The following is a 14150-nucleotide window of genomic DNA, read 5'->3' as shown; positions in this document are numbered from 1 at the left end:
TGCAGCTTCGTCCTGCCCCCCCCCAATTCCTTCTTCTCTACCACATTGCTCCTGTCTTGGCTGGGGACCCTGTTCTCCCCTGCCTCGCGGTCTCTGCATGCTGCTCCCTCTGCCCAGTACAAGTGGTCATGCTAATCATCGTAGTAGCTCATATGTGGCATTTACTGTGTCCCAGGTCCTGTTCTAGAATATTAGGAATGTGAGCTCACTTAGACCTCGCACCTTACAAGTGATCGTAAGGACTATGTGTTGGCGTTCTATAGAACCGAGCTTTGGAGGAACCTACTGGCCGAAGGCTCTAAAATCACTAAGTGGTAAGTCCGATCTGAAAGGCACATGTTTCAATACAGTACCCTCCGCAGACAGGGTTCTGGCAGGCTAGGAAGTCATGACGCCGGACACTTCCAGGCTCTGTCTCCCATCAGACTCTGGCTCGGCTCCCACGCTCCTCCTGGCTGAGCGTCCTGGGTCTCGGCAGCCCCCAAGCCTTCTGAGTGTACTTCCCGCCACCAAGGGGCGCCAGGCGGGGCCGGGGAGACGCCCGGGCTCCAGCAAACGCACTGGTCTGTGGACAAGTGGCCTGCTGTCATTCCTAGGATTCCCAGATAGTCTCCGCTGCTGGTGCCATCAGATCAGATGCACCTGGGAATGCCACCTGCTGAGCCCGGGCCCTCCAGCACCCGAGGTTCTGAAGCAGAAAATTGGTTCGTGTCCTGTGCGCCTCAGCCCTCTCTGCACCGCGAACTGTCTGTCTCCCTCGTGGGCTCTGCTTGATGACGCTTTCCTCCAGCAATGTGCTGATGAGCTGGCAGACCTCCTGCCGCTCCTGGGTGTCCATGCTGCCTGCCTCCCCCCTTCCCAGACGCCTCGTCCCCAGGAGGATGATGGCCAAGGAGGTATCTTCCACCCAGGATGCTCTTTCGGCTAGCTCATCCCTCCGCCTCCAGGCACGACTAGCAAGGACCACACTTAGCCAGATGGCTGTCCATTCTCCTCCAGACCTTGGGGGAAGGAGGCTCCCCCATCTCCATGGGCAACCCTGGATCTCTGACAGCAAGTTCTTTCACTTTTCAAGCTTGGTCTCAGGTGATGACATGCCCTGCAGGGCAGCAGCTGTGACTAATCCTGTGTTTGAGACCCTGCCTCGTGCCTCGCCCGCGCCTGTGATGCAGAGCTGCCGGGCAGGAAAGGCGCTCTGGGAGGATGCAGGGAGGTTCCATCTGTGAGGCTCTCCCAGGGTGGCAAGGGACGGGTGCTGGGAATGCACAGGCAGGTGGGGCTGGGATGGCCCCGGGAGACCCACCCGGGGAGCCTTGAGAGCTTGAGGACCAGGGCTTAGCAGCCGGGTGGGGCAGCTGCAGCTGGGCACGGTGAAGGGCAAGGGCTTTGAGGTCGGAGAGACCTGGTTCAAATCCCTGCCCAGCCACTTAGCAACTGGGTGGCCCCTCCGGCCTCGTGCCTTCATTTGTAAAATGGAGGTCATTCTAGCACCTACCTTGCTGATCTGTGGGGCACAAAAGAAACACAGGTAGGCAGAAAGGCCCTCTAGAAGAGCTGGCTACCTTATATGTGTACCGCACTTCGTCCTCCCCGCTTTACAGGTGAGGCGCCTGGAGCGTGGAGGGGCCTGTGCGGGAGGCTGGACCAGGGTCGAGGCCTCGGGGCCAAAGCCCGGGCTCCTTTCCCTAGCACTGCTGGCTCACTGTTACGGCGCACACCAGTATGCTAGAGGGCCCGACTGTCCCTTGCAAAGCCACCCCGCCTGCCTACCCTGGACTCCTACTGTTTCTGCAGCTCCTTCCTCCCACCACCTCCCCTCCCACACCCAGAGCAGGAGGCTCTGGGGAGACGGCGCCTCCTGGAGAGATACTAAAGCCCGACTGAGCCGTGCGGACGCAGCACGTGACTTAGCAGGGAAGGCCGTGATGAGCCTCACACAGAGAGAGGAACGCATGTCCCACCCTTTATCAGCATGGATGGGGTCACACGGCCTCCCATGGGAAAGAAGAAGGGCCATTTCCTCCAAGCAGAAATCTCTGAGCACAGACCTGGGTGGCATCATCAATGCTACCATGTGGTCAAACCCATGCCACCAAACTGAGCTCCTTAGCCTCTGTGAGCAAGGCAGTGGGAAGAGATCACTAAATCCCCACAGACCCAGAACTCCCCAAGCCATCCACTCCCTGAACAGAGGCCTGTGGGACCCCATTCCGCCATCACACCGGCAATCAGAGGCTCTGGATTCTGGCTGGGTGCACTTGGCCCCCACACTCCTCACATGGGACAGAGGGAGGAACTTCAAGAGTCAATGAAGTGGGGGTATAGGGGGCAGAAAGAGACAGCCAGCCATCCCCAGACTCACAAAAGCAAAGCTCTGTCGCCCTGGAGCCAAGTCCGGCTATCTGTGTGTACAGACAGGAGGTTTCCCCAGAGCTCTGGCGAGGATACCAGCGTGGCGGTGCCTTGAGGAGACATGGGGCTTCGCCTGCCGTGGAATGTGAGCTCGGTGGCCCCCAGGAAGGGCCAGCCAGGCTCCCCAGGGCCTGCCCCATCCGACGGAGTCCAAGCATGGCAGGATCCCCTTCAGTAGCCAGGAGCCGGGCCACCACACGGCTGTCAGGCTGTCTGCCAGCCTGGGTATTTTTAGGGTGTCCTCCTTTTTGTGCCCAAATCTGAAATGTCTGGATACTTTTTTCCTAATGGTGGTTTCAATTCCTCATGTATCTAATATTCATTCGAAATGATTCATGGAAAAATGCCTTAGCTACCAATTTTTTTGTGCCACAGACAGCGTGGATGTTAAATAATGAGATATCTACACACACACGCATGTTACCACTGAAGCTCAGCTACTACGATCACGTCCAGACAACAGCCCAGGTCATACAGAAACCCCGCTGCTGTGTTGTAGAGCACTGGGGGCCGGGAATTCTCCCAGGAGGAAGGTCAGAGGGCAGACACCGAGACAGCCAAGGGGTTCTGGGCACGACGGCTGCAGAGGAGCACCTCCCTGGCCTGCCCCGCGGCCAACGGCCATGGTCACCGCCAGAGGGCCAAGCGGCCCAGGCCAGGGCAGTGGGCCCAAAGAAGGCTCCTCATCTTCTCCCAGACACCTTTGCTTGGGTGATCGGGCCCCGCCTAGCACCCTTGGGACCTCACCAAACAACCAGCGAGTCCCCTCGCCCACCCTTCACAGGTTTTCCTTGCCCTTTCTCCCACCCAGCCAACTCTGGAAACCACAGCAATTTCTCCACAAAGCAGAAACAGCTGCGGCTTAGGGCCTCTGCTCTGGTTCCACCTTCCTGCCGGGCGCTTCCTTCAGAAAGCCTGGAGCCTCCCCCTGCTGCCTTCTTGCTCGGGGTCAGGCCCAGAGTGACTTACCTGGGCCCTGCATCCGCTGTCCATCTCCAAGACGATCTAATAATGACACTGGTTATCATCAAGCAGCGGCAGCCTTTACTGGGAACCTACTACGTGTGTGTCCCTGGGCCACGGCTGCTTTAGGTCTCCTGTCTCACAGTCCTGCACGTGTACTGGTTGTGAACAGAGCCTCTGTGGCCTTGGCAAGTTATCAAATCTCTCTCTGCCTCCACTTCCTCATCTGTCAAATGGGGCTGTGAAGCACACGCATTTCCTATGGGTACACATGCCAAGTGCTCAGCACAGTGCCTAGCGCCTAGTAAGCGCTCAGGAAATGTTGACCCTCACGATTCAGTCCTTACAACTGCTTCATTACCACTTCCCTGTTTATAGCAGAGGAGGTGGAGGCTCAGGGAGGTCTGAAAACTTGCACAAAGTTCTCAAGGTCCATGAACGGTGTTTGTGCCCAGACCCCTTGACTCCTGGGCCACGACATTCCCAGCCTGCAACGTTTGCCATGTGTCCACAGGATTTCCCATATTTTCACGATGGCTGTTTTGAATGAGCTGCGGTGCACCGCACCTTTGTTTTCTGTGACCGTGGGGGCAACAGAGAAGGGCCTGGCCGGGGAGCAGGCGTGAGTACCGCAAAGTTGATGAGACCCAGTGCCTCTCCAAGGCAGCAGGCCAGCTGGGGTGGGGGCCTGGGAAAGCAGTAGCCTTCGCTCTTCGAGGCTGTAGGCCATCTTCCTCCACCATGTGGCACAGAGCCCCTCAGGCTCGCTCCCTCTCCGGGGCCTGCGGAGCGCTGGAATGCGTGCCGATGGTGCTTTCTAAACCAAGGGCACGTCCTCCTTACTTCCAGGACCTTTAAGCATGCAACTCTTGAGCCCCTGGACAGACCCTGCCGGATGGCCATGTTAGCCATGAGGCGAGGCTCATGCTAGCATATATGATGTTCTGGGCAAATTATAAAAAAGCATCCTCTCTAGGGAGAAAAATTTTAAAAGGCAGCAGCCCTCTGAGTAAGACCAACTAGAAAAGGTACCTGGTCTTTAGGCTGACATGACCCTGTGTTTGTCTCCCACTCGTGCCCCTCACTGGGTCCCCTTGTGCAGTGCAAAACCTTCACATCTGTTCTTAGCAGCCCTGCTCCCAGCCGGGGAAGGGTTAGGATCCTGTAGAGAGAGCAGCAGGCCTGGGTCCTGGGGCTATTCAACCACTAACCTGCCAGAGCCACGATGCTCTCGTCCGTAACCTGAGTGGACGGGGCAGGGCAGAGCAGACCTTAGATCCCCACCGACAATGGGAACGGTGGCATGGCCACGATCACAGGAGGCCAGCTGGGGTGGGGGCCTGGGAAAGCAGTAGCCTTCGCTCTTCGAGGCTGTAGGCCATCTTCCTCCACCATGTGGCACAGAGCCCCTCAGGCTCGCTCCCTCTCCGGGGCCTGCGGAGTGCTGGAATGCGTGCCGATGGTGCTTTCTAAACCAAGGGCACGTCCTCCTTACTTCCAGGACCTTTAAGCATGCAACTCTTGAGCCCCTGGACAGACCCTGCCGGATGGCCATGTTAGCCATGAGGCGAGGCTCATGCTAGCATATATGATGTTCTGGGCAAATTATAAAAAAGCATCCTCTCTAGGGAGAAAAATTTTAAAAGGCAGCAGCCCTCTGAGTAAGACCAACTAGAAAAGGTACCTGGTCTTTAGGCTGACATGACCCTGTGTTTGTCTCCCACTCGTGCCCCTCACTGGGTCCCCTTGTGCAGTGCAAAACCTTCACATCTGTTCTTAGCAGCCCTGCTCCCAGCCGGGGAAGGGTTAGGATCCTGTAGAGAGAGCAGCTGGCCTGGGTCCTGGGGCTATTCAACCACTAACCTGCCAGAGCCATGATGCTCTCGTCCGTAACCTGAGTGGACGGGGCAGGGCAGAGCAGACCTTAGATCCCCACCGACAATGGGAACGGTGGCATGGCCACGATCACAGGAGGTGACGGCTACCATCGACGGAGGGCCCGCTCCCACCCAGACGCTGTCCTGAGCGCTTTTCCCCAGGGCCCTCACTCGCTCAGTTCTCACTAGCACCTTTCCCAGCAGCTGTGAATACCTGCTTTTATCAAAGGGGCGACTGAATGTCAGCGAGCCCAGGAAGTGACTGTTAGAGCTGGAGCACCCGAGACAGAAGCCAAAATCCATTCTGAGCCTCGACAACCCCAGGCCACCCCTGCCCAGGGTGAACAGCATGACCGCACGCCAGGGCCAGGCCACCTGCTGAGCAGCCCCAGGGAGACCCCTACCGTTCGTTGTTCAGCGCCATCCTCGGGGGGTCCAGGTTGGGGTTCTCCATGGACTCCATCTGTGGACAGCGCAGGAAGTAGTAGAGCGTGTGGAGGGCGTCGGGGGACCAGGTGATGGGCTGGGGTGGCTGGCGGGCCTGGCGGGCGGGGCTGGAGCCCGGGCAGAGCGGGCGGCGCCCCTGCATGTGGTGCATGGCGCGGGACACCAGGTCACCTGCGGGGAGGGCGGAAGAGAAAAGAAGTCTGAGTTCACCGGCCCCATCCTTCCAAGGCTCCTGTGGCTCCCCTGGCCGCGGCGCGGAATTACCGTTTCCCCCGGAGCCAGCAGGCAGAGGTGGAGACTGTCACCTGAGACATACACCAGCAATTTCGTCTTCCTTTCCCTGCCAGGCTCGCCCGAACAGCCGCGCTACAGACTTGGCAGGGCCGGTCTCCTTCAGAACTTATGCTAATGTGGTTTCTCTTTCAACACCCCCACTCCCTCCACCACCCCGTGGGCCTTTCCCCAGCCCTTTGACCCAGGGAGCCCCGGCCTTTGACACGCAGCGCCAGGCTGCACGGTGGCCTTTCCCTGGACCATCCTGCCCAAAGCCCAGGCGCCTCCACAGGGCAGGTCCCTCCATCTCCAACACATCAGGTTAGATGACCGTGGTCACTGGCCCTGAGTACTCAGTGTGTGCTGAGTGTTCGGTTTCCAGAAATGGGCTCTCATTTGACCCTTTTAACACTGGAGCCCAGTATTACCCCCATTTTACAGGTGAAGAAATTGAGGCTTATCTGGTAAACAAACACTTAACTGACCCCCTACGTTTCCCCAGTTACAGGGAGGCCAAGGTCACAGAGCTTAATCAGCCAAGGTCCTGTGGCTAGTAAATGGCAGGGTCTAGATATGAATGCAGGCATGAACTGAACTGTGACCCAGGCCTGACCCACTGAAGTCTGTGGGGTCCTCAGGTCCCCATATCCTGCACGGTGTTACTGCCCAAGTCAAGTCTTTTCAATATCCCACTGGCCTGGGACAGGAAATGTCCCATCATTGTGTGAGGCCACAATGCTGAGACAGGATGGGCCACACAGCCCCAGGCACCTGCTGGCTCCTCTGTTCTGGGAAGAGTGGCACCCTTCCATTCTCCTCAGGCCTGAGAACTGAGGGGGGCCTTGCCTGGGGGCCAGCTCCCCCCCCGCCCCCTCGCCATGGCAGTTCCTTAGAGATCGCCCCTTCCAGAGAAAGCCTCTGGACAAGGCTGGCCCTAAGGTGAAAGAAAAGAGCTGGTTTTAATCTGGTGAAGGGCATTCAGTGAGTGGCAGAACCAGGTCACTTATTCAATTAACCTTCATGATACAGCCTCCGTGAGTCTGGTTCTCTACTCCCCTGCGTCCCTAGCACCCTGCCCGGGTCTCCTGCATGATAGGCGCCCCCCCCCCCCAAACATTTACAGAATCATGAAATAGCCTTACACATCCATTTCATTTTAAAATACAGCTTCTGGTGGGGCTTGACTTGAGCCCATTAGCGGCCAAGTTCTCCTAGGACAGCCTCAGCGACGGTGTCTGGCTTCCGAGCAGGGAAAATGACATCCCTGGAGTTGGAGATCTCCACTAGGAAAGAGACTTCCATGCCCCGCTCCCCTTCGTCTCTCCACACCTGACTCTGCTCGTCCCTGTGACTGCAGCTCAGCTGCCTGGGCACCTCGTGACTTATGGACACCTGGCTCCCATCCCCAAGACTGATTTAATTGGTCTGGGCATCCTCTTTTGTAGAAGTTCCCTTGGTGACTCTCATATGCAGTGAGGTTACGGAATCACCAGGTTAATGGACGAGAGCCCAGATTCCAGAGTCAGCCACGCCTGGCTTCCAATCAGGGCTCTGCTCTTTCCAACCATATGCCTTACAGAAGTTTCTCATCAGAGCCTCCATTTCCTCATCTGTAAAATGGAATCTACCTATCTAACCTCAAAATTGTGAGGATTCAAGTAAATAAGTGTAAAACACACAACATCATGCTTGGCAGAGTACTTGGTAAAGATGAAATAGAACACCATTATCATTAATGCCCTATTACTATTATTCCTCTATCCTCCAGGCCACCTTCCACGCTGCTCTTCCTTCCAGGATTCTTTTCCAGACAGTCAAGCCTTGCCCCACATTTCCCAGGATGCGAGGAGTCTGAGCCCTGAGATGCCGGGTCCCAGCCCTGCCCTCGGGCTCCTGGGTGGCAGAAACTGGCATCGACAACCCCCAGACCAACCCGCCTCACGCCAGCTAGTTGTAGAGCTAAGTTAGCTGCAATCAGCTGAAACCGGGCTTCCATTTCTCCAGGTCAAAATGTCGTAACTTTTGGCAGCATCACAGGACCACAAGGAGGAGAAGTCAGAGAGTCCCTGATAGCATCTAAGAGAGACCTTGTGGAAACACTTCAAAGGCTTGACAAGGGAGAAGCCATTATCATTAATTATGTTTATGATTGTTTTATTGTTATTGGTGTAGAACCCTCTGGCAGCACTTACCAGCCAGAATCAAGAAGAAATGGAAGCGACTCTTAAGCATTCCCTAAAAGGAAGCGGAGTACAAAGAGAGGCCTTCCAAAGATTTGGGGTCGGGGCAGGGGGAGGACCACAAAGGCAGCAGAATGGCCACTGGAGATGCAGGTCCCCGGCTTCCCCACTCCAGGCCCAGCTGCATGCCATCAGTCTCTCAGAGACCAAGAAGCAGATGCCTGCAAACAACTCTGATCACACATACAAAAACTCACACCGCTCGGCAGTCCTCCTTTAGGGCCAAAGCCAACCGCTCGCCTTGGGTATTCTCCCCGGGGGGGATCTTCCTCCCTGCCACCTCATATTTTCTAGGCTCAAGAGATGGGAAAAATAGACTAGATCTCATCTAATCTCCACAACTTCCCCGTGAGGGAGGTATTTCCATTTTACAAATGAGGAAACAGGCTCCGAGAAGTTAAATGATTTGTCCCGGCTGTACTAGTAAGTGAACCAGCCAGGACTCGACCTGGGGACCCTGAATCCCAGACGCATGCTCTGGGCCATGGCTCCATGAAAGTGGTCTGTGCACTGGGACAGGGCTGCAAACTGTTTGTTACTGTTTGTGATTGGGTCAAAATAAGCTAATTTTAGAAACTGAGAGTGAGCTTTAAAAAAGTCTCACAGCAATTTGACAGAGTGATCTAATAATTTTTTAAAAACTGGCTTGCTTTTTACATGTCTTTGGTTTCATGTTTCTCGACATGCGTTTTCTATTCTATTTTACAAAGATTTCAGTCTGCAACAGAGTCGGGGCATGGCATCCGGGCACGTCACCACAGCTGACTTGAGAAGTCATGGCCCAGACTGGCCTGCACTCTTGCTTTCGTGCAGGTGAGCGCTCAGAGCTGCTCCAGAAATGTCCTTGTACTTGAGAATCAGCTGATCCCAAGCTCGATGAAACCTCAGTCTGAAGCCCAGAAATGCCCACAAGGCACAGAAAAGCAAGCCCGCGCTGCTGGCTGATCAGGAGAGCCTCGGTGAGAGGTGCTGCGGGCTCCTCATCTCTCCAACCCTCATGATGAGCCATCAAATAAAAGCAGGCAAGATCTGCAAGGTAACTCTGTCTTCAAAATGAGGCCTATGCCATCTGGCTACCTTTAAAAAGAAATGCTTAGGTTTATCTTGTACTCCCTCCCATTTACCTTTCCGTGGGGAGAGAGGGACAGAGAAAAATACAAGTGCCTACATTCCCTGTGCAGCTGGGCCTGATAGAAGAAACTTCCAAACCCACCTGGCAGGCTGGTCCTGGCTAGGTGCAGGGAGTAAATGCATGTTAAACCTGCGGTAAACTTTTAGGTACAAGGAGCTCAGTGCCAAGTATCACTAGCCTCATTAAGTTCTTTAGTCTCAGAGAGAAAATCTGCATTATCTGCCTCCACCTTCGTCTCCTCCCTCCTTCACTGTGGGTTAGCAAAAACCCTGGTTTCAGGGTGGGGAGGTGGGGCAACATGGCATATGATCCAGCCTGTTCAGTCATCTGTAAAAAGATGCGAAGGGGATGCTTCTTTCCTTTGCCCCAAGGAGCTGGGCCAGTGTGTGGGCCCATCTTTGGTGGGTTTTGGGAGGCAAACACTGGACAATACAGAACTCATTCCTTTACACACACACACACAGCATCATGTACTATTCTACTTGTGGGAATATGGTACAGCAGGGAATAAAACAGAGAAAGTCTATTCTCATGAAGCTGACATTCTAGTCAGGGGAAAGAAATGACAAACTATTTACAAGTAAATATATGATACATTTTAAGTGGTGACCAGTGCTTTGAATGAACTAAAGTTGTAAGGGGGTGGAGACTGAGGAATGAGAATGGGGTGCTCATCTATACAGCGGATGCTCAGGGAAGGCCTGTCTAATAAGGTATCATTTGGGCAGAGACTTGAAGAAAATGAAATGAAGCACCAACATAGTCGGGTATCTGGGGGAAATGGTCACGGGCACAGGGAAGAGCCAGTGCAAAGACCCTGGGGAGGGAGGATCTTGGCCAGGAGGCCAGGGTGGCGGGAGCACGGTCCACAAGAGAAGAGTAGTAGGTGACGAAGCCAGATTATATATTGGATTTTGGGCTATGGGGAGGATTTTAGATTTCACTGAGTGAGCTGGGAAGCCATGGAGGATGGGTTATTGAGCAGATGAGTGACACAATCCAATTTGTGTTTGACATGGCCCTAGTTTGGGCTGAGTTGATAGGGGTGGAGATGGCAAAAGGGGCAAACAAAAACTTGGGATATTTTTAGAAGGTAGAACCAATAGGGGCTGAATGATAAGGGCAGAATGATGACAAGCCCTTCCCTTGAGGGAAGTTTCTGAATGGTTCTCCCTTTGCCTGGCTGTGGATTATCATGGGCACAGAGGCGGCCATGGTAAAAGGCAAAGGATCAGACTCCAATCCTGATGTCGGCTGCTTGAGATGCTGGTGGCCGGGCTGCTAGCCACGTCTAGGAAGCCCATAGCCCCGAGCAAGTAGAAGGGTGACCACTTAAGCCAGACATACCTGAGCCCACTTCCTACAGGGTCCCGGGGCAGCCATGCACCAGCCCTGACTTCTGTGATGCCCCCAGGAGACAGAGCTGGAAGTCCTGCCTTCTCTCCCAGCCCTAGGAGGCATCTGCTCTGTGACCTTGAACCAGGCACTTTCTTTCCTGCTCTGGGAAGGAGGAGGATGGAGGGAGGGAGAAAGCAGTGTCCTGAAGAAACAAAAGGGTTGCCATTCACTGTTCAGAAAGCTCAAGGAAATCACAAATGCGAAGGGCTAGAGCAGAGTAAAACTGCACCTGTTTCCACGCCATGCACCTCGACCCGTGTGTCCCCGCCCGCCACAGGGCAGTCTCATGCGGCCGCAAAGGAGAACAGAGGAGGAGTGTGCAGGCTCGTTTCTTAAACAACTGGGACAATGAGAGAGAGACAGAGATCAGGAGATGCATGAGCTTTCTTGCCTAACACACTCTTTTGAAGCAGTTGCCCAACAGTAATGCCCTAGCCTAAGGGGTTTCTAACTGTGTTCCGCAGGGCCCTGGGATGCCAGGAGAAGCCCAGGGCCACTGCAGGGCTGAGGCCACCCCAGCACAACCAACTTCACGCTGCTTTTATCTTCCATTTTCTACACTGAGATTGCCGGGGGCACTTTAAGAAAGAACAGCAGTTGTAAATGCAGAGCACTGTGGGCCAGGCAGGTGAAATGAATGAACGAATCAGGCCAGCTATAAAACACTGAGCTATATGACAATGTAGGGGACACATGCTGCCCACTTTGCTGCTACTTAGCTCCCCCTGATCGCTGCACTGCAGGAAGGGGGTGCGGAGGCACTAGGTCATCTGATTTTTCAAGAGAAACCAGAGATCCAGATTTGCGTATGATTCAGCCCACGTGCCAACCAAACCATACATGCTTGTGGGCCACCAGTTTGCAATCTCTGGCCTAGAAGTATCTGGCTTTCAGAGACAGTTTGGAGGAGGAGGAGGCCGGAATCTAGAAGGCAAACTCTTACCCGACCTGCCCCTTAGAGCCAGCTAGACTGGGATGCACCACACTTACTCAGCTCTGAAATACTTCCCACACAGGTGGCCAGGAGGGACTGCTCCAGGGTCCGGAGCTCCAGCTGAGCATAGGCATCGGCTCGCTCGTCGTGGCCCAGGGACCCACCGTTGTAAGGACTGAAGTACGCGGGGAGGGAGAGGACACCTGTGGGGAAACAGGTAGACAGGTAAGTTCAGGAAGGAAGCAAAGGTCCACAGGCCCAGCCCTGCAGCTTCTGGTAGAGAGGGGGTGGGGGGGCGGTAGTCAGTGGGCAAATGTCAAAGCAGCACTTGAGGACATCTGAGTTCTACAGAAGCCAGAATGAGGAGCAGCCCACTTGTAGACGTGGTTTCTTGGAGCTGCAGAAGGAACTGGCCTACCTGAGCTTCTGGGCCATATAAGAATTCATTCATTCCTTCACTTCTTCATTCACTGACTATCGAGAGTGTCTCCCTCGGCCCAGGCCTTGTGTGACAGTCAGGACGCTGGGATGACAAAGAGACCTGGCTTTGCCTTCACGGACCTCAGGGGATGTGAATGCCCACCGTGCCCACCTGAAGGGTGGAACCAACCCCCTCCGAGTCCTCCCACTGCCTCATGCTGTCCCCGTTCCCTCTTCCTGCCAAGAAAGGGACGAGGACAAACCACAGAGAAAGGGGATGCATCCCAGCCACTGGCCAAGTCCAATTAGTGTTTTTCATTAGCACTTCAGGGCCAGAGGGACAGAGCTGTCAGAATCAATCCCGGAGGGTGACAGCCTGTAAATTTGTGTGGCTTCTTAGAAAGCACCAGAAAAGCAAAATCAGACCGGCTTAAAATTACATGTTGGTTCTTAAGAGCCCATGGCCACAGAGATTCCCAGCCTTTGGTAACTGCCGTTTCTTCGGTCAATGCATCTTTGTCCCACACCCCCCTGAACTTTTTTTTTTTTTTAAAGAAAAATACCCACAGGAATTTAATCGGTCACTTTTGGGAAGATCTCTTAAAATTCCTTGAGATAGCTGGAGAACCCCTGGGATGTGGCCAAATCCGTGTGAGAATTCCCTACCCTGCACACAGAAATGTAATGAGGATGGCGACAGCCAGAGAAGGTGAAGCAGAACAGTCAAGACAGGGCCTTGGAGCCGGAATGTTTGGGTTCCTGATTCTGGCTCCATCACTTAACCAGCGGTGTGATCTCGGGCCAGTGACTTCCCTTCTCTGTGCCTCGGATTCCTTGCGCCGTAGCTAAGGGTAAGACAAGCCCCTGGTTCGTAGTGAGGCCGTGAGGACGAACTAAGCTGTGGATGTCCATGCTTGCACCAGTGCATGCCTCTGAGGAAGGGCTCTGGAGCTGTTGCTGTTATTTCTGCTATGTGCTGGGAATGGAGGCTTAATTTACACCACGAATTTATTCTTTCTACAAGGTAGGCACTGTTGTCTCCAACTTAGATCTTGGGGGACTGACGTTCAGAGAGTTTGAATAACTTGTTCAACTTAGTGGCAGAGCTAGGAGCTGAGTCTGGATGTGGCAGGCTTTCAAATGGGTACACTTCTCCCCTCTTGGAAGCCCACATCCAAGGAGCACCCCACCAAGGCTCACCTATGGCCCTCTTATCCCTGCCCGGTTCACCCAAGAAGCCCCCCACTGTGTTCCACGGCCGGGGTAGGGGGAAGGCAAACACACACGTCAGTCTTCTTCCTGCCCAGACCCTGGCGGTGTTCTCCGACGGCTCTGCTGACAGTCCGCCCTGCCCTCCTCACCTGGCCTCTCCCTGACCCAGCCTGCCTGCCTCCTCCACGCTGCCTCACTGCCCCCCAAGTCCCCCGTCACCCCTCCTGCATGGCGGTGGCCCCTCCCATCACATCTGGTGCCCACATGGCACAGCAGGGCATCAAAGCACTTCCTCAGAGCACTGTTTCCAATGGGAGAAGGAGGAGGGCATGATGGGGTTCCCCCTGCCCCCTAGCCCTATGCCCCAAAGCAGAAACTCTCCCTGACGGCTGAGTATGCAAACACATTAGGAACAGCTGGCTCTGAGAATTAAAACAAGTAAAACAAAAGAGAATTCACTCCCCTCCAACACACACACACACACACACACGCACACTCTAACCCATACACACATGTGCACGCGCACACACACACCCCCGCTCCAACCCATAGAGACACACACACATGCACGCACGCTCCAACCCATAGACACACACGCATGCACGCTCCAACCCATACACACACACATGCACGCACGCATGCTCCAACCCATAGACACACACACGCATGCACGCTCCAACCCACAGACACACACACGCACGCACGCTCCAACCCATAGACACACACACGTATGCACGCTCCAACCCACAGACACACACACGCACGCATGCTCCAACCCACACACACACGCATGCACGCTCCAACCCATAGACACACACGCACGCACGTTCTAACCCATAGAC

General features: G+C 54.8%; 1 protein-coding gene across 3 annotated transcripts in view; it reads right to left on the bottom strand.

Moving 5' to 3' along the window:
* The window catches only part of ABTB2 (ankyrin repeat and BTB domain containing 2), a 171485-nt gene that overhangs the window by 33641 nt on the left and 123694 nt on the right, over nucleotides 1-14150 (bottom strand). Inside the window, exons 1-3 of one of the 3 annotated variants that reach the window (XM_036107067.2) lie at nucleotides 10972-11062; nucleotides 10692-10884; nucleotides 5657-5870 (exon numbers count right to left, since the gene is read on the bottom strand). In XM_036107067.2, coding sequence (XP_035962960.1) covers nucleotides 5657-5850 — 194 coding nt within the window. In that variant the 5' untranslated portion in view covers nucleotides 5851-5870; nucleotides 10692-10884; nucleotides 10972-11062. Of the gene's footprint in view, nucleotides 1-5656; nucleotides 5871-10691; nucleotides 10885-10971; nucleotides 11063-11732; nucleotides 11880-14150 lie in introns of those variants that run through there. The other 2 variants (XM_036107023.2, XM_078058224.1) reach the window with 2 other exon arrangements.

The sequence above is a fragment of the Halichoerus grypus genome, chromosome 11 (assembly GCF_964656455.1).
Source record: "Halichoerus grypus chromosome 11, mHalGry1.hap1.1, whole genome shotgun sequence".
Taxonomy (NCBI): Eukaryota; Metazoa; Chordata; class Mammalia; order Carnivora; family Phocidae; genus Halichoerus; species Halichoerus grypus.
The sequence above is the reverse complement of the archived record's forward strand: the minus strand, read 5'-3'. Positions and strand labels throughout refer to the sequence as shown.